The sequence below is a fragment of the Rhineura floridana genome, chromosome 2 (assembly GCF_030035675.1).
Source record: "Rhineura floridana isolate rRhiFlo1 chromosome 2, rRhiFlo1.hap2, whole genome shotgun sequence".
NCBI classification, from domain to species: Eukaryota; Metazoa; Chordata; class Lepidosauria; order Squamata; family Rhineuridae; genus Rhineura; species Rhineura floridana.
In genome coordinates, this window is record NC_084481.1 from 13,584,770 (window position 1) to 13,604,608 (window position 19,839).

Below are 19,839 nucleotides of genomic sequence, written 5' to 3' on the forward strand. Positions count from 1 at the left end.
TATAAAGCCTTACACGGTGTGGGACTGCAATACCTTGTGGAACGCCTCTCCCGCTATAAACCTACCCGTTCACTTCGTTCAGTATCTAAGGCCCTCCTCCAGGTACCAACTCACCAGGATGCCCGGAGGACTGTTACTAGATCTAGGGCCTTTTCTGTGGTGGCCCCCGAATTATGGAACAGCTTACTGGAGGAAATACGCCTGGCGCCTACGGTTCTTTCTTTTAGGCACCAGGTTAAGACCTGGCTATACTCCCAGGCATTTTAATGTTTAATGCTTTATGTTTAATGTGTTTAGTTTAATGTGTTCCTTTGTTACTGATTTTATTCTATATTGTATTTTAATTTCGTTTTGTACACCGTCCAGAGAGCTATTAGGTATGGGCGGTCTAGAAATGAAAATAAATAAATAAAATAAAATAAAATAAATAAGTGTCCAAATCCCTGTCCAAAACTAAGGCCTGATTGACATGTGACCACAGGCAGGCATGAACTTACCTGTTCAAGGTTCCATGCACTTAGTCCCATCTGTCTCATTAAACAGAGCTCTCATGTGCCATGATGCAATGTTAGCACATGATGTCCATGCTAGCTACAGACGTCTGGTTAAAAAAGACCCTAGACACTGGGTTCATGCAATGCCAGAAAACGTAAGTTCCTCTTACATTTATAGTGGGCCTAAGTTGGGAGAAAGTATAATTTCCTTCAGTCATCCCACATTTTACAGCTAGGGCTAAACTCTTCTACATGCAGATAAATCCATTTATAGTTATGGCATTTGTATAATGGTGAGGGTCAGAAAAGCTTCAGAAGGCAACTGCAATAAAACCAAAATAGATTTGATAATAGTTTAATGGTCATAATATCTCCCAAAGAATCATAGGAACTGTAAGGGTAGTGAGAAATGCAAGGAAGAGTCTGTTTAAGAACTCTAGCCTTTGTCACAGACCTATAATTTCCAGGGTTCGATGAGAAAAGGGAAGGACTAATAAAATCTGGTCTGTAGATATGCCCTCTAGGGTAAAGAGGTTTAAATCTATTGCTCCTTAGTCTTTCAAAGGCAGATGTGCTGGCTGTGTTTCAGAGACATAGGCAACAGATTCTGGAAGCTAAGGGAGGTGGGGGTTTCTTTGAATAGAGGATGGGAGAGGCATTTCCAGCAGAAGCCCTGCTTTTGCCATTTCACCAGTACTTGAACATTTGGGAAAGCTTCAGTAGTGGTTTCTTATGTACCAGGAGGAGATGCTATCAGAGAAATGGGGAACATACAGCATTTTCGTAGATCAGATGTATCCAGCATGGTACCCACTAGATGTTATGTCCATAAGCCCCATCCAGAATGGCCAGTGGACAAGGATGATGGGAGTTGTAGTCCAACAGCATCTGGAGGGCTCCATGTTTACCACCCTTGCCCAGTAGTGTAGTGGCAAATTCAGAAGTGCATGGTCCCTTCATGATATTCACAGCCATGTCTCCTCCAATCCTTTTTTTTTTTTTTTTGCTGCTGGGTTGAGAACGAGATCCTTGTTAATGCCTTCTCCCACAACAACAGATATCCCTAGGAACTAGTCAGCATGAAACTGGAGAGTGTTAGTTAGCAAGAGAACTCTTCTCAGTGGCTGACTCACTTACTTTCACTCTGATTGGCTTCAATTAGCAGGAAATGACAAGGAAGCATGTTAGAAGACTCTTTTCAGTGGCTAACACACTTCCCTGTCATGCTTTTGACTCATAGGATGCTGAGACATTGGGACCCTCCTCCTTGAAAAATAAGGCATCTAAGACCCTGAGTCCCCAGATGACTACACCTCTGCCACTGCCTTAGATAGATATGTTTTAACAAGAAACAATAGCTATATAAAATACCCAGCTATATAAAATACCTAGCTACATAAAACATGATAGCTCTGTGCCAGAGCACTTGCTTTGCATGCAAACACTCCCAGGTTTAGCCCCTGGTACCTCTAGTTAAAAGGAGCAAGGAGAAGGTGATAAGAAAGGCCTCTAAGAGAGGCCCTAGAGAGCTGGGTAGACAGTACTGGGCAAGAGGGACAAATAGTGTGACTCAGGCTGCTTTCACACTGCACTTTATTCCGTTATTCTAATGATTTCTTACCTGGTAATTTGCGCATTAAATTTGATCTTTCACATGAAGTACAAGCTAGCTCCAGAATTCTCGTGGAATGTAGTGCAAGTTTAGCTCAAATTTCCATGATAAATGATACCACACATAATCCGTTAGCAAGGCTGGGAACCTGGAAGATTGCAGCTACTCATGTGACAGGCATTCCAGCATGCAGTGCGTTCCTGCCCTTTAGTTGCGCTGGGGGTTTTTTGCCTGACAAAAATTGTGCCAGTATTCCGGCATCAGCACAGATAGCAGCAGCATTTCCCACACTCACACCTGTGTTGATACAACTAAAACAATTTTAAAAGTCAGATCCTAAAGGGAGAGGGATGAGATCTTAGACCTCCTACACAGTGGGGAACAGTGTGCATGTGTATAATGGATGAGGGACGAAAACAAGCCGTGTGAAAGACAGTTGTGTGAAATGCTGGTATATCATCTGAAAAAGCGGTTGTTCCTTAAAGCAAAAGGTACTGCAGTGTGAAAAGGATTTTAAAAATCTGGACAGAAGCGCTACCTTTTTAATCTGTTAAACTAAATCAGTCCCATGTGTGAAAGCAGCCTCGATGTAAGGCAGATTCCCATGTACTGTTTGTTCCTATTCTAGCACCTCAAATTCTTTTTCAGAGAACAAGAGCATCTCTCAGTGTGTATTGGTTTTTGAAATTCTATCAACATCGAAAAAAGTATGGGCACAATTGATCCCACGAAGGTGTGACTCACCTTTCATGAAACAATCCCACACGGCTCCATCAAGCCCTGTTTCATCACTCCGTCCTACCCCCATAGTCTATGTGCATGTGTGTGTGAACACCAGGAGGAGGCGGAGAGGGAATAGAGTTCAGATGCAAAACTAATCTCTTCCTCCAAGTATGTGGGGCGGGGTGCACCAATATGGAGATGAATTTGCATTTTCAAAAACATGGCATTTTTAAAGTGATTGATATCAATATATATAGATATAGAATTGAAATGGGATATTAATGAGTTGAGTGGTGGATAACAGTTTCGCTGGATTTTTTTAAAAAATACTTTGTCTTTAGTTTTTATCATTTCATTTGTAGACACTTAGGCATTTTCAGTTTTTCCATTACTTTTCCAAATTCTGTCATTATCATTAGCAAATATTTTCAGATTTCTACCAAAAAAAGTGTTCAGTCACAGAAATTAAATTAAAATTAAATTAAAAAATAAACCTTGAGAGGAGTTTTGATGGTGGAAAATGGAACAGTTAAAAAACAAAAACAAAACAACATTTCACTGGGGGGGAGGGTCCTTTCAAATTTTACCAGTTTGTATTTGATTTTAAAATGTTCAGTTGAGTTAAGCCAGAATATTTGAAATTTAGTCCATTTTGACACTAAAGAGTGCAAACATTTATTTACATTTCTACATATAAAAATAACTGTCCACTCTCAAAGTGTTTAGTATATTAGGTTATCACTTTTTGTCTATATTTTTAAATATTTATTTTAGTGCAACTTGTAGCAATTTGGGCCTCCAATTGTATGACAACTGCAACATTTAAAACTAAATCTTCCCATTTATTAGTAAAATAGATGCTGTCCCTCTGGGCCTGAAGGAGGGGCTGCAGCTCAGTAGTGGAATACTTCCTTTGCATCCAGAAGGTTCTGACTTCAGTCTTTGGCATCTCCCAGCATCAGGAGGTTCTCAGGTAGCAGGGCTGAGATGATCCCAGTCTAAAACTTGGAAAACTGACACCAGGCAGCGTGGACAGCACTGGGTTAGATGAGCCAATGGTCTGACTGTTAGGCAGCTTCATGTGCTTATGAACAACTATGAAGAATCATGTTGAGAATCTGAAAAATAGCCTCTATATATATATTTTATATATAAAAAACACCATAGACTCATTTCCATGTGTACCTTAGGATTTGCACACATCGTGATGTTTAAAGTTCTGTTTTGTGGTCTGTTTTCCATACTGCATGCATTTTCTGTTTGTGTCATTGTTCGTGTTCATATTGTGTTTCTTCTGTTTCTTTTCTCATGACTAGACTTCTTCTTTGTCAAAGATTCCTGCCTCAAAGGTTAGAGCAAAGTCATTGCTGCCTCCGAGACCCAGCTCAGCTTGCTCATTAACTACTATTAAAAAAGCTACTTTGCTCAATGCAGACAATTATTATGTGAGGCCCTCTTCAGCGGGCCCAAGAGACTGCTTGCCATATTCAAAAACAGATGCTCAGGTAAGGCAGTGGAGTTAGTATAGACAGTGATAGGTCAGAAAGGGCCAGAGGTAAATTCAAGTCTTTTTGCTGTCTCACTGGCTCTCCTCCTCCTGGACATGAGTATTTCACGCTGACATCATTCAGAGTTTCCTTTACCCAGTAGCAAAAGAACCGTAGAGCAGGGGTGGCCAACCTTCTTTCTGTTGAGGGCCGTATTCCTTTGGAGAGAGAATTGTTGGAGGCTGCATGCTGATGGTGGACAGGGCCAGAGACAAAAGTGTTCTGGATTAACAGCCTCCCTACGTCAGTTTTCACCATGGCTACCTCAGATTAGAATTTGCAGGTCTACTCAGAAATAAGCCTCACTGGGGTCTTTTAGATTTGTAAGTGCCTTTCACGGTTTTAAGGTTGTGCATAGTTTAATTGTATTTTAATTTATGTTTTTCTATGTTTTTAACTACATGTAGTTCTATTTGTAAGCCGCCCTGAGTTCCAGTTTGGAAAAAGGGCAGGGTAAAAATAAAGTTTCAATTCGATTCAATTCAGTGGCGTTTCCCTCAAATAAGTATACAGGAGATTTATTTTATTTTTTAGTACAGCAAACAAATGTAGCTACTATCTCTATAGAAAGTGAAAGTAATTCCTTTCTGACTATGGACACATGATCCAGAAAGGCAAGAAAGGGAAAAAATTAATAGGATGGAAAGAACTATGTTAGGGTGGAAGAATGGGTCGGCTTCAAAAGGTGTTGGGGGCCACATAAAATGAGATTGGAGGCTGTATGTGGATCCTGGGCCCAGGTTGCCCACCTGTGCTTAAGGCCACCCAGTGCTGCTAGTGGCATAGAGTAAAAAATCTTGTATTTTCTTCGCACTGGTATATTGTCTTAGCTCAGCTAAGGCCTTACCAGCATTTCTGTTTCTCACACTCCAGAAAGAAAAACATTTCTTCCCTACTTCATTCACGATCATGCATCCCTATTCCTTCCCAGGTTTTGATTAAAATTCTAGGAATCCATCCATTATATATCCATTTTGGGCTAGAAACAGATGATGCCTTTTCAGTGCGGAAGATAGGATGAAAGAGAGAGAGATTGTTGGCAGTTGGTCTATTCAGTCATCTCATTATTGCCTTGGGTAAACAGGTTTTGCAAGTTTTAAGACATTTTCCAACAACCTGCAAGCCCCATTTAATTAAAGGCAACTGTTGTCAAAGGAATGCATGTGCACAAAAAAGCAGTGATGTCTCTATCATACCACTTTAACCGCTCCTAAAAACTATTGTCTGACTTGAACCTAACTTTATAAACCTGATAAACTGAAATACTGACACATAGGGTAGTTTTCTGCTGTATGCTACAATAGGATGAGGCCTATATACTCGTTTGTTGAATAATTTGTGAATTGCACTGTTCAGCTTGAGCAGAACAAAATTTCCTCTCAATCCATGATATGTGTATGTTTTAAATTAGCTTTACTCCAGAGCAGGGAGGTGTCATTTTGACTGCAGATACAGAAATACTTGAGGCTGATACTGGCACGGTCATAGGCGAACAGAAATCAACAATGCTTCACCCTCCCCCTGCCTCCCAAAATACTCTGTTTTGCCTATAATCTCATGTTGGCATGCCTTTTACTAATGACATTGCTGTAAGCAAAGTTAAATCAATATTGGATTCCTCTGGGGATAAAATCTCACCTCTTGATGCTGGGATTGCTGAAAACTAATCTATTGAGGCTTGATCTGATCTTTCTTACCCTCACATAGTTCTAAAGGTGCTGCTGGAGGGAAACTGGTGTAAAGCTACATGTAGTCTCAAAAACTGTATTTTACCAAATCTTGTTTAAAGCAAAAATATTTTCTGTTGTTTCTACTAGGATGGTGTAACCAAGAGCCCAGAAAAGCGTTCCTCTTTACCAAGACCTTCTTCGATTTTACCCACCCGGAGGGGCCTGTCAGGGGACAGAGAACGAGATGAGAATTCTTTCTCCCTGAACAGCACCATCTCCTCATCAGTGCGACGGACCACCAGTATGTTTCTGTGCACTGTAGCACAATAGTTGAGGATCAGATTTTAATGTAGCAAATTTCCATGGCTATTTTTGAAAGTGGACTTAAAAAAAAATCCACGTCTAAAACATTATTTTTAAGAATGATAATTTATCAATATTTCCTTTAAAATTTCCCCCCCAAAATAGCAATATTTTTAAAGGAAATATCAATATTTCCTTCAACATATCAGTGTTTCCTGTAAAAAAATCAATATTAATATCAATATTTTTATGAAGGAAAAAAACCACTGATCAGTAAAAGCAGTGGCTAGCAGATAAGCAACAAACTCAAATTGATGCCAGCCTGTTAGGTCGACAAAATGCTTTCAAACCGGCACTGGCCAATGGATCCCATGCCTGGTTAACACCAACACCATAGAACTCCCCCTGTCCTTGGGTTACTGCTGAAGAACTACAACTTATCCACTGTCTCATCCCTTACATTATTGGTAGCCAACATGGTGCCCTCCAGATGCTGTTGGACTCCAGTTCCTATCAGCCCCAACCAGTACAGCCTGTGGTCAGGGATGATGGGAGCTGTAGTACAATAACATCTGGAGAGCAGCATGTTGGCTGCCACTGCCTTGCATGCTTACAATTAAGGATCCAGTCAGAGATTCAAAGCTGCAGTGAACTGGGGTCAGCCACTTTTACAACATGATCAAGGAGCTTGGGATACCCAGCACTCCCACTTTGTCTATATTGCACTTTAAGATTCATTTCGGTTGTAGCACATTATACGAACACACTTTTTTAAGCCCAGACTGAAAACAGCAGTTGGACTGCTGGGCTTCAATGTGGAATCAAATCGCTGCACAAGAATGCCTGGATGGGTTTGGGAATTCAGTGCCTCTCTGCTTGGCCTCATTTTCTATGCTGCTGCAAGAATAAAATGAGATAAGGAGGCAACGTAGCCATAGAGTAGAGTAGAGGAAAACCATAATAAATAAATGCCATTAATTTCTTCCAAGCAAATATGCTGGGCTGCACACTTGTTGAGAAATTATTTGGAAGTAAGTTCCATTAAACAAAGTATGACTTGCTTCCTAGTAAACAGGCACTGAATTGAACTACACATCTTGGAGTAATTGAATTTGCAGCCCTTAGATGCATGCTAAAGTGACATTGGTGTTACCTCGCTCACTTGCATTTGTGCTCTGATAATAGGATTATGGTCAATATATTTTAAAAACATATTCAGTTTGGCACAGTTGTTCAGTTGCCTTAAAAGGAATTTAGACAAACATTCATTTTCATTTCTGTGCTATTTGCTCTTATTCATTTAAGTGAAGATTCATTGAAAAATATGCAGACCTGCAAAATTTGTTGTCAGGGCTGGCCCCAGGCATGTCAGGGCCCTTGGGCACCAGCCTGCCCTGGGCCCCTCAGCTCCACTTCCGCGATCCGTGGAAGCAGCTGTGGCTCGCCGGACAGGAGCTTCCGAGCCGCCCACCCCCCCCAGTTCACCTACCTTTGTCTCCACTGTTTTTTGCGGCTGCGCGTGCAGGTTTGCCATCAATCAAGATGGCAGCCGAGGTTCCCCTAAGGGGCTGAAGCCTCTGCCGCCATCTTGGTTGATGTCAGCAATGCGCGTGTGTAGCACCCATTTAACACCCATTAAACATAATCCTCTGGGCAGTTTCAAAGAAATCAGTAAAATACATGTATGAGAATTTGCTGTAATCATAAAAAATTGCAAACACCTTACATTGGACAAGAGATTTATAAGAATATGGGGATTAGTATATATTGACACATTAAGTAATATAATTGGAATGAAGGAGGTTAGACTCTATTGAGGTTTTGAGTACAGTATGTACTCAAAATGTACTGGTATAAATAAGACACGAGAAAATATTCAGCCATACTGTTAGACACCTTGTAAATACTAGTGGAATGGATAACAAATACAAGTGAAGAAAAACTCTCTTTGTTTTTCCATATGTATTTAGGTTCGTATTTGTAATCCTTTGAGGATGTTAGGTTAACTTTGTGAGGAATTTCAAGTCTAATTAGGCTGCTTTCCAGTTGAATTCTCCAGGATATACAAATATATGGTTTAATTATTACATGGTTTAATTGTTCCTCTGTTTTCAATACAGGATCAGAGCCTATTCGAAGCCGAACAGGAAAGAGTGGCACATCAACCCCAACTACACCAGGATCCACCGCCATAACTCCTGGGACACCACCTAGTTATTCCTCCCGTACCCCAGGCACTCCTGGGACCCCTAGCTATTCCAGAACCCCTCACACACCAGGCACCCCCAAATCTGGTATTCTGGTGCCCACTGAGAAGAAAGTGGCTATCATACGCACACCTCCAAAATCTCCAGCCACCCCTAAGCAACTACGGCTCATTAATCAGCCTCTGCCCGATCTCAAGAATGTCAGGTCCAAAATTGGGTCAACAGAGAACATCAAATATCAGCCTAAAGGGGGACAGGTAAGGCCTTCATTCTGATAATAACCAATAATGTTTTATCAGGATTTATCAGCACCAGCACTTGGGTATAGGATTACAATATCCAGACCATTAAGAACCCCCTATGCTTTTAAGAGTTGCATTAGGGAGGTAATTTCACCAGGGATAGTGTCTCCTGTTCCTTTATATGCAATTCTTAAAAGATACAGGACCCTCTCATGATCAGGTTACTTTACTGGTTACCCTAACTTAATCTCTTGCAAGAATTCCAAGAGAGACCTGTCCTAATGCACACTACAAGCCACTGTACTTCACAGGATATTGCTTCTGATCTAGAGGGGGAGTGAAGAAAGGATGCATGGTATTTGTCTAGTAACTACCAAGTGCACTCCTCACTTATTGCCAGAATGTTTTACCTTGCTCTTTCAGCCCCCCAAAAGAAGCTCCGCAACAGCAATGAGCAGGAGGATTGAGGGGGTGGGTTCAGGTGTTATCACCAGAAGCAGAATACAACACGTTCCCCATTTTTAAAAAACAACAACACTGTCATCCAGGGTCTCATAGAGAGGAATGACCTGATAGATGGAGATGTGGTTCGCTTCCATATCCCCCTTCCTTTAAACCTCTTTCCCAATACCTATGGAAACCTGTCAGTTCTGGGGTTTTCACAATTAAATCCTTTTTTATTGTTGTTTGGGACTTTTGGGAGGTTGGGGAATGTTTTTATCAAATGTGCTGCTATGTAGACTGAACAAACGCATTTTTAAAAAATCTGTATTTTTATCAGATTGTATATATTATTGTTGAAATACTTTTAAATGAAAAAAATAGCTAAGTTAAAAATTGTAAATGTCATCGTAGTATTTTTGCACTGAGGCTAAAACCAGATAAGAGGAACAACTACTTGATACATTTACCATACAGAATACCTTAGAATGCCCATTCAAGGAAATACAATAAGCATACAAGAATATTATTTTAATTAAAGATGTATAGGTCAGTTCCTTCTTTGATTATGACACTGGCTATCCTTGGGGTCCCCTCACCTACAGATTCTTTGGTTTCCAATTCTCTCCCCCCCCTTGCATGCACACACACACACACAGAGTCAGTTTCTGAATGATGGGGGGGGCCTGAGACATCATATTGCTATTAATGTGACTGTAGGGACCATGAAAGTGGGTTAGCGACAGCATACTCTTTGGATCAAAAGCCCTTCCTCCAGCAATCTCAGAAACTAAGGGATGCTCTTGTCACTAGGGGAGGGGTATGTGTGTATGACTCTATGGCCTCATTCTCATGGAGGTCCTTTGTACATGATCAGGTACATAGTACAACTTCTAAGTTGGCACAGGTTGAGGTAAAGGCCATAGAATTTTGTTTCCAGGGGGACTTTAGCTCTTGTCGTCGCTTTTCTAGAAATTAAGCACAGCCCAGAATGATGTAGTAACAATACCTCAGTGTTTATTCTCCTATATCATTTCTGGCTACGACTCTCCTAGCTGCTGAAAGGAATTCTGCTTCATCAGTCAATTTATGGAAACAAATTCTAGGCAGGTGGAGTTTCATAACCTGAGTTGGAATTGCCATGCTGAGTGTCATAACCATGGATGGAGGAGAGAGTGGAAAATGCTAAACAAGTAACATAAGCAAATATGACAGGAAAATTACTAAAAGAGTATAGATATACTATCCTAAAGTGTCATTTGGAGATAGACTTTCTCCTTTTTCCAGAGGCATCTGTTAATCTTGTAGCTCAGTATCCGTTCTTGGTTTGCAGCTGTCCTGGGGAGCAGAATAGTACTGTGACAACACCAGGGTCTGGAGGTGCTTACATAGAACAGCAGGGGATGTCTGAATGGTAAATAAATCAAAATAGAAATGCTGGGTTGCAAAGGTCTCATTAGAAACTCATCAACTAACAAATCCTTTCAAAGTCATCTCTGTACCCATCTACCCAGCCACTTCTGCCACTGTTTTTTTTTTTAATAAGCAGTAGATATCATATGAAGGCAAACATCATACTTCTGGAAAAGTTTGCATTGGATTGCATCCCAAGAGAGGATCTCAGACATTATGAGAATGATCCTCTCTGACAGGAAGTAATGGAAGCATTTGAACTTTTCTTATTGTGAGCTGTGAGAAAACAAAGGCAGATGCATCTGGGTGTAGGAGCATGTAGATCACGGTAGAAAGAAAGGGGTCAAGGCTACAGTGGGTTATTTTAAGTTCTCTTTGGAAAAAGAATCCTTACAATAGGTGGCTGTAACTTACGCAGTGGGGAGGAGAGAGACAACTGATAAGCTGTCAGCTTTACAAAGATCTCCTTGCTCAGAGCCAAATTGCATTGCCAGTCAAATCATGTGGTTTAACCCTTGCTGGATTGTGCATCACTTGAGGGTGCAAACTGAGGACTGCCTGTTTAAATGGTCCCCTGCAACAGGTGGCATTCTCAAGAAGAAATGTTCTAGCAGTGCCATCTCTCAGACCCATTTGCTGGTGGTACATCCTAGCAAGGGCCACTCGATGGAGCTGAGCATGAATCTTGTGACTTGGCACATAGCAGAAAAAAATGGATCAGGGCTGGTGCTCCTGTCGAAACCCTGGTCGAGCTGTGGAATACAGAAATGACCCGGGCGGTTGACATGATTGCTCCTGGGCGCCCTCTCCTGTGTAGAACTCATACGGCTCCATGGTATACCCCAGAGTTGAGAGCGATGAAACAATATCGGAGACGGCTTGAGTGCAGATGGAGACGAACTCCTAGTGGATGCAATTATACACTGGTAAGTGCCTATGGTAAGCTGTATTTAGGGGCAGTGAGGGCAGCAAGAAAACAATATTTTGCTGCCACTATCAAATTATCAATTTGCTGCCCAGCGGAGCTCTTCAGAATTGTCCAGGGCTATTACACTGTGGCCCCAGGGACATGGTAGAACCATCTGAGGCCCGCTGTAATGAATTTGCTAGGCACTTCCAGGATAAAATATCTAGCATCCGCTAGGACTTAGACTCCAGTGTTATAGCAGGTGAATCAAGCGAGGTATCCAGAGCACAGCCTTGTCCCGATTTCTTGGATGAGTTTCAGTTGGTGCAGCTTGAGGACGTTGACAAGGTGCTTGGACAGGTTCGTGCAACCACTTCTGTGCTGGATCCTTGCCCTTCTTGGCTAATAAAAGCTAGCAGGGATGGAACAGCCAGCTGGGCCAAGGAGGTGATTAATGCCTCTCTGCAAGAGGGAGTGGTCCCTGGTGGCCTGAAAGAGGTGGTAGTGAGACCACTCCTGAAGAAACCCTCCCTGGACCCAGAAAATCTTAATAACTATAGGCCGGTAGCAAATGTTCCATTTCTGGGCAAGGTCCTTGAACGAGTGGTTGCGGGCTAGCTCCAGATACTCTTGGATGAGACCGATTATCTGGATCCATTTCAGTCAGGTTTCAGGCCTGGTTTTGGCGTAGAAACAGCCTTGGTCGCCCTGTATGATGACCTGTGTCGGGAGAGAGACAGGGGGAGTGTGACTCTGTTGATTCTCCTTGATCTCTCAGCGGCTTTCGATACCATCGTCCGTGGTATCCTTCTGGGGAGACTTGCTGAGTTGGGAGTGGGAGGTACTGCATTGCAGTGGTTCCGCTCCTACTTGGTGGGTCGCCTCCAGAAGGTGGTGCTTGGGGAACATTGCTCGGCACCCTGGACTCTCCAGTATGGGGTTCCCCAGGGGTCAGTTCTGTCCCCCATGCTGTTCAACATCTACATGAAACCGTTGGATGAGGTCATCCGGAGCTTTGGAGTGCATTGCCATCAGTATGCTGATGCCACGCAGCTCTATTTCTCCTTTTCATCTTCTTCAGGTGAGGTTGTCAATGAGCTGAACTGGTGCCTGGCTGTGACAATGGACTGGATGAGGGCTAATAAACTGAGGCTCAATCCAGACAAGACTGAGATGCTGTTAGTGGGTGGTTCTTCTGACCGGATGGTGGATGTCCAACCTGTTCTGGATGGGGTTGCACTCCCCCTGAAGGAGCAGGTTCGTAGCTTAGGGGTTCTCCTAGAACCATCTCTGTCACTTGAGGCTCAGGTAGCCTCAGTGGCACAGAGTGCCTTCTACCAACTTCGGTTGGTGGCCCAACTACATCCCTATCTGGACAGGGATAACCTGGCTTCAGTTGTCCATGCTCTGGTAACCTCTAAATTAGATGCGGACTGGGATAGGGTCTCTACCTAGGAGGCTTGTTGAAAGAGGAAGATCTGTGTTTTTAAATTGCTTTTTAAAAATGTGTTTTTAAATTTGTATATTTGTTTTTAATGTTTTTATTTGTTGTAAACCGCCCAGAGAGCTTCGGCTATGGGGCGGTATACAAATGCAATAAATAAATAAATAAATTACTGCAATGCACTCTATGTGGGGCTGCCTTTGAAGACGGTTCGGAAACTGCAGCTTGTGCAAAATGCAGCGACCAGATTGGTAACAGCGACCAGACGGTCCAAACATATAAAACCAATTCTGGCCTGCTTGCACTGGCTGCCTTTATGTTTCCGAGCTCGATTCAAGGTGCTGGTATTGACCTATGAAGCCTTACACGGCTTGCGACCACAATACCTGATGGAACGCCTCTCCCAATATGAACCTACCCATACACTACGTTCAAGATCAAAGGCCCTCCTCCGGGTGCCTACTCCGAGGGAAGCTTGGAGAATGGCAACAAGGGAGAGGGCCTTCTCAGTGGTGGCCCCCAAATTATGGAATGATCTGCCTGACGAGGTGCACCTGGCACCAACACTGTTATCTTTTCGGCACCAGGTCAAGACTTTCCTCTTCTCCCAGGCATTTTAGCATGTGTTCTATATTGTTTTAAATTTTAAAATTGTGTTTTAAATTGTTTTTAAAAGATGTATTTTAAATTGTATTTGTTTTTAGTTATTGTAAACCGCCCAGAGAGCTTCGGCTATGGGGCGGTATACAAGTTTAATAAATAAATAAATAAATCAGGAGAGTCCAAAAAGAACCTTGCACTTTCCCTTCTCTCCTCAGGGGATGATACCTCACACTGTGGCATGGCAGCCAAGCTTGCAATTTGTGCCTCAAGAAGATTTTAATTGGCTTTATATAGGGCTAAAAGGCAAGGAGGCGGTATATCTTGTGATCTTAAACAGGAGAGAATTGTCTCTATTTCTTCTTAAGGGATTGCTGGGTAAAAATATTCCATTCTCGGCAAAACTTAAAGGCTGCTTGCTCTTAGGTATGTCTGATAGATTTCAGAAGGAATCCAACATGCTATCAGTCAGGAACAGAAAACCCTTCAGGGAAGGGCATTCAGAAGCAACCTGGCGGTACTGATGATTTGCAAGATGTCCCAGGGTCCATAAGGGGGAAATATTGCTAGGTATGCCAAGTTCCCTTTCACATGTTAAGAAGGATAATAGCAGAAACTATGAGTCACTGCCCTGCACTGCACACCTTGTGTGGCAAAAGGGCACTTTTCCCATTATAAAAGATATAGCCTATCCCTCAGCCTGTGGCAGTGTAAATGATCCCAGTGCCTGCCAATCTGCAAACTTTCTAAGGCTAATCCACAGAATTAGCTCCAAGGCAGCTGACATTGCCAAAGATGATGCTATAATGCTGGGGCTGTCTCAGGCCTATATTCTCATATTAATTACACTAACAATGTATCTTCCACACATTTTTAGAAGTGGCTGAAAATGTTCGCCAATGTGAGAATGCACCCTGGCTTTTAAAGAATCAGGGTGTGCAGTTCCTGCTGAAAACAGCAGCTGCACATTTAGCTCCCCCTCTTCCCTCATAATAATGGCTAGTAGAACTTAACCATGTCCTGACATCACAATGCTCTGGGTTTCCCCGCTCCTCAGCAGCAGCCAATGATGTGCATTGGAGGTTGGGAAATAAAGAATATCAGGGCACAGGTTGATTATACTTCAGGCTACGTGGGGAGATAGTTGCCTATTTCAGTGGCAGCAGCATGTTTAGTATAGCATCTAGCTGGCCTTGTAGCACCACGTTTTCTTTAGCCTGGGATATGTGAGGGACTCATGTGGCAAGTGCTGCACTTGCCTGCCTTGGATACCACTTGAGCAAAGAGATCGGAACATAAGGAGCTATGTAATACCAGGTCACATTATTTGTTCATGTTGTCCAGTGGTGCCTGCGTGCACTTACTAGCTTTGGTTCTCTCAGACAGAGTCTTTTCACAGCCCTTTCTCCCCGGATCCTTTTAACTGCGGATGCTGACGACAGAACCTCAAAACATGTACTCTGTAACTGAACCCAATCTACCCTCCCCAACCAACTTTCATCTTACAGCTGGAGTAGGTTGGACATGGACCTTCCATTTGAGATGAACAACAGTAATAATACTTAGCCATTACAGAACACCTATCAGTGCTCGAAGCATTTCACATCCATTTCACAAAAAGCCAGTGTGGTGCAGCAGTTAGAGGGTTGGACTAGAATCTGGAAGACCCAGATTCAAATCCCCACTCATAAGAAAGTAAGAACTCTTGAAGACTTTTGGCATCTCTCGAAGCCTTTTTTCTGCTGACAGGTCTATGCAGCTGTTCAAAATGTTTGTAAGTAGCCAGTCGTTTTAATGATTGTTTTTATGTTGCTGTTCACTGCCCTGATGTTTTGTGAGAGGGCAGTATGTAAATACTAATAAATAAACATCTCTGGGGGATCAGATTAAAGGCCCCTCTAATCCGGCATCCTGTTCTCACAGTGGCCAACCAGATGTGTATGGGTAGCCCACAAGCAGGGCCTAAGCACAAGAACACTCTCCCCTCCTGTTTCTACCAACTGGTCTTTGGAAACGTACTGCCTCCAACTATGGAGGCAGAGCATAGCCATCATGGCTAGTAGCCATTGGTGGCCTTATCCTCTATGAATTTGTCTAATTCTACTCAGCCATGAAGCTCCCTGGATGACCTTGGGCTAGTCACTCTCTCACAGCCTAACAATCCTCACAGGTTGTTGTGAGGATAAAATGGGGAGGAGGAGAATCATACATGCCACCTTGAGCTCCTTGGAGGAAAGACAGTATATAAATGTGATGGTTTTGTAGCTGAGGTGAGATTTGAACTAGCCACTTTCCAGCTTACTTTTTTGCTAGGTCAAATTAGACTTTAACCCCAAACTTCAAGAAACCAATCGAGCGCAATTAACTAACCCTTTAAAGAAGGTTCAGAAACAGAGTGGGTCAGTATAACAATGGTATGCCTGGGGCTTCTGCCCAGACTTCCCTTGCTTACATTGCTCCTCTTTATAAAACAGCATATGAGAAGAATGGGCTGTGCCCTGCTGTCTCTCTGTGCATACTAAACCGAAGTCCCATTACCTGTGCCATGTCCTGTGGACTTCAAAGGGAATTTGGAGTCACCAAGGATGGGAAAATTGGTCCGCCAAGGACTGAATTATCATTGAAAGTTATGCACACATATGCAGAGAATAGCCCCTGAGGTATACATACATTTTCATTAAAATCGCATATATCAGCCTCATTACTCTAGTTGCATGAACTGTCATGAGAGCTCAGAAAGAAGCAAGGAACCTACTGAAACAAAATACAGGAGAGAAAATAACTCTAAACATTACAGTTTTATGTTTTAAATTGGTTTCATATAGTAGAATGAGTATTCATCTACTACATATAGGTTTAAAATCAGTGTTTAAAGTAGAGTGATTACTGGTTCCCACATCTTATATTTCTAGTGCAGAAACCCAATGAGCCTTTTCTTCTTGTAAGTACTGGCACGGGTTGGTTGACTGGTATTTTGATTTTAAAAAATAGAGCTAGTATGTCATTTCTGTGGCCTGCTGTAAGCATTTTGTCACAGTCTTCTGTGAAATGAGGCTGGTAGTTACTTGCAAACTGCTTGAGCTAATGTATTATATACTCAGAGGAGACAGCACACCCAACAAGGATAGCATGGAGAGGTTTACCCCTTGGCACCCAACATATGAGCCAACAGAATGCATACCAGCCCAAAAGCTTTGACCAAGTGGTTTTGTGGTTTTGAAAAAACTTTTTAGGGCATAAGTTGTGCCAGAGGTGAACAGGACTAGGCCCTGACTTGTTTCAAGGTCAGTGCTTAACCCTAGATTAGAACATATGCAGTAAGAATAAAGCATTCCTGGATGTGGCATGCCAGAAATGATTATAAAAGAAATGCCCTTGGCATTGATTTTTTCTGGTGCATTTATACATGGCTTACTAACCAAAGTTCTCAAGGTGGCTTACAATGTAATTAAAATACAATAAATAGACTGGAGGATAATAGTTATTAGCAAAGGGCTACACAACTTTCCTGTCCTCTCCGGTGTTCCAGCAAGTGCCACTCTGCAGTTGAATCTCCTGGCCTGGAATTGACTGCTGGAGCAGCCAGTGGTTGGTCCCCCACAGGCTAAGGCTTCCTCCCTAGGATGCTTGTGTTGCTGCTGCTGCCTCTCACATCTCCTGGCTCTGGTGGCCAGTGCAGGAGGCACTGGCATTGCAAAACACATACACACACCTCCTTAGACATTCCAGCTGCCGCACTGCTGCTAAATTTCTGGGCCACAGAAGAAATAATCCTGGCCCAGAATGGCTGTTGAAGCATCTGGATGTTAAGCTCCTTACAGGACAGGGTTCCCACACACACACACACACAGGTGCTTGGACAGTGGCTGCCTCTTAACAGCTTCTGGCTGTAGTGGCTGGTGCAGGAGATGTGCTGAATTCTGCTGAGAAGTCAGCTGGGAATGTGGAGAAAGGATGCAAACATGAAGGGTTAAAAAAGCTCTTTATGGAGTTCAATACTTTAGGGAAAGTGTTTTTGGGTGGCAGGCAGGAATCACATGCTTGGAAAAGGGAAAAGGAACTCAGAGCAGCCTCAGGAACTCAAGTGTATCAAGACCTGGATAGATACAGGTCCAGCACTCTGACTTTGGAACAGGATGTGGGACCACATGGAACATGTACCCAAACATGAGTTGTCAGACCAGATGACAGAATCAGAGACGGAAGCAACAAGGGAGGGGAGCTCCAAGAATCAGGTGTCTAGTGGAGCGAGACAGTAGCAAACAGAAGACACAGATGGAGAAGAAACAAGGTGGGCTGATGGAGACATAATATAAGGAATCAAGGTGCACTGAGCACACAACCACAGATCCAGAGCTGTGCAGTACATCTGCTGAGACGTTTATTGGTCTTTCCCAGAAGGCTTCTTACATGAATTGAATAGCCAGTCATGTTGTATGCCATACCAGCCAAACAAGAGCAAAGGTGTAGTCCTCCAGGAGCTACAGTTTGCCAGCAGCTGGGCATGAAGTAGACCAAGGGAAAGAACTGCCCAGATGAAAATGGGGGGATAAAGGTCTGGATCATGCAGGTGTTAGGAACTGAGATGGAACAGAACCTTTTTTTCTGTCATGTCACTTCAAGGAGCTTCCCAGGGGGGCTACATTTCTAAATCAGGCTTTCACAAGACCTTGCAACAGTCTGGACATGCTGTCCCCCTTGCATCAGCATTTGTGGAGCAAATTCTTCCTCCCAGTTACTTCTCAGAGGAGTTACTGATTCCTTATTGCTAGCAACAGGCAGGCAGAGCAGAAATTTCGAGAGGGCTTTACATTATTCCATCTGACTTACCCTTCTCTAGCAACCAGGTCCACAGTTCATGTTTGATGGTCAATGTTCATCAAGATACTTTAAATATAATCAAATCACCTAAAATAACATATGTAGCTGAAGTTTTAAAAAACCCACAAATTAATACAGTATTTTATGACAGTTGCCTTGGACATTCCAGTAAACAGCTGTTTAGTTTGATCTTCCTATAAAAAAAAGGATACCAGAACCTCAGAACAGACATTTGACGATAATTCAAGTCAAATATGAAAAATCACTGCAGCAGCTAGTGAAAGTAAAGAGGTCTCTTGCTATCATCATTCAGAATCCCTGGCCATCCACTATTTAGATTTGATGGCAGATTTTATTTTGATGGACACATCATACCTTATCTTTGGAATTACACATGACTATGTAAAAGAGAGTAGCATCACATAGCCCTTTGTACTAAACATCTTTTTCTTTTTTGTTTAGGGCACACATATTGCACATCTGAATTGTGTTGTCTTTATTTGGAAGTATAGGCATTGTGATACCACTGTGATATTGTTGTTAAGAAGGGCACATTTCTCTGCTTCAACTTACCATGCTTCAAATGGGACATTGAAGCTTTGCTGGAGCAAATACCCTGATTCATCTTCTAGTTATCTCCCACCTTGACTGGTCTCTTCTCTGACCTCCCATTGGACCTTTTGCTTCTGAGTGCTATGCCACCAAAATCATTCACCTCTCTGTCCAATCTGACCATGTGGCATGCATCCTCAAGTTTGCTCCTGGATCCTCACCCTTAACTTCAAAGCCCTTCATCAGACATAGGAAGCTGCCTTAAGCTAAGTCAGGCCATTTGTACACTCGCTCAGCATTGTCTACAATGACCACTAATGGCTCACCAGCGTTTCCAACAGGAGAACAGCTCCACGTGGATATGTCAGGGACCGAAGCTGGCCCTTTGGACATACCCCTGGCCTTATCCCCCTTCCATTTGTCTGCTTTTACTGTATATCCCTGCCTATACCCCTCACTCTTCCAATAGACCCCTTCTCCCTCAAGCATTTCTTACCCTTTCTCCCATGCTGCCCCTGGAACTGCTTCCCAGAACACTTATAGGATATCACCTCTGTCTCTTCTTTAAAGTTTCTCCTGAAAACCCACTTTTTTCAGGAATTCCACGCCACAGTCCCATAGAACTCATTCCATACTGAAACTATGCCTAAGCACATGTAACTGAACTGAAGGTATATTCTTCCTAAATGTGCTGTCACCTTCATCTACCTCACTACCCTCTATTGCCTTCCCTGTGGCAAATTGTAGATTGTAAGCTCCTCAGAACAGGGGACTATTTTCCTTGTTATTCTGCAACATGCTATGCACATTGATGGTACTCAGAAGAAGACATTGCCTCTGGGCAGAGTCCATAATATGTTATT

General features: G+C 42.7%; 1 protein-coding gene across 26 annotated transcripts in view; it reads left to right on the top strand.

The window, feature by feature from the left end:
• Positions 1 to 19,839, top strand: part of MAP2 (microtubule associated protein 2) — a 468,623-nt gene that overhangs the window by 437,372 nt on the left and 11,412 nt on the right. For 19 of the 26 annotated variants that reach the window (XM_061607844.1, XM_061607838.1, XM_061607849.1 and 16 more), the window contains 3 exons: positions 4,146 to 4,334; positions 6,194 to 6,347; positions 8,470 to 8,813. In XM_061607844.1, coding sequence (XP_061463828.1) covers positions 4,146 to 4,334; positions 6,194 to 6,347; positions 8,470 to 8,813 — 687 coding nt within the window. The remainder of the gene's footprint in view (positions 1 to 4,145; positions 4,335 to 6,193; positions 6,348 to 8,469; positions 8,814 to 19,839) is intronic. The other 7 variants (XM_061607854.1, XM_061607855.1, XM_061607863.1 and 4 more) reach the window with 2 other exon arrangements.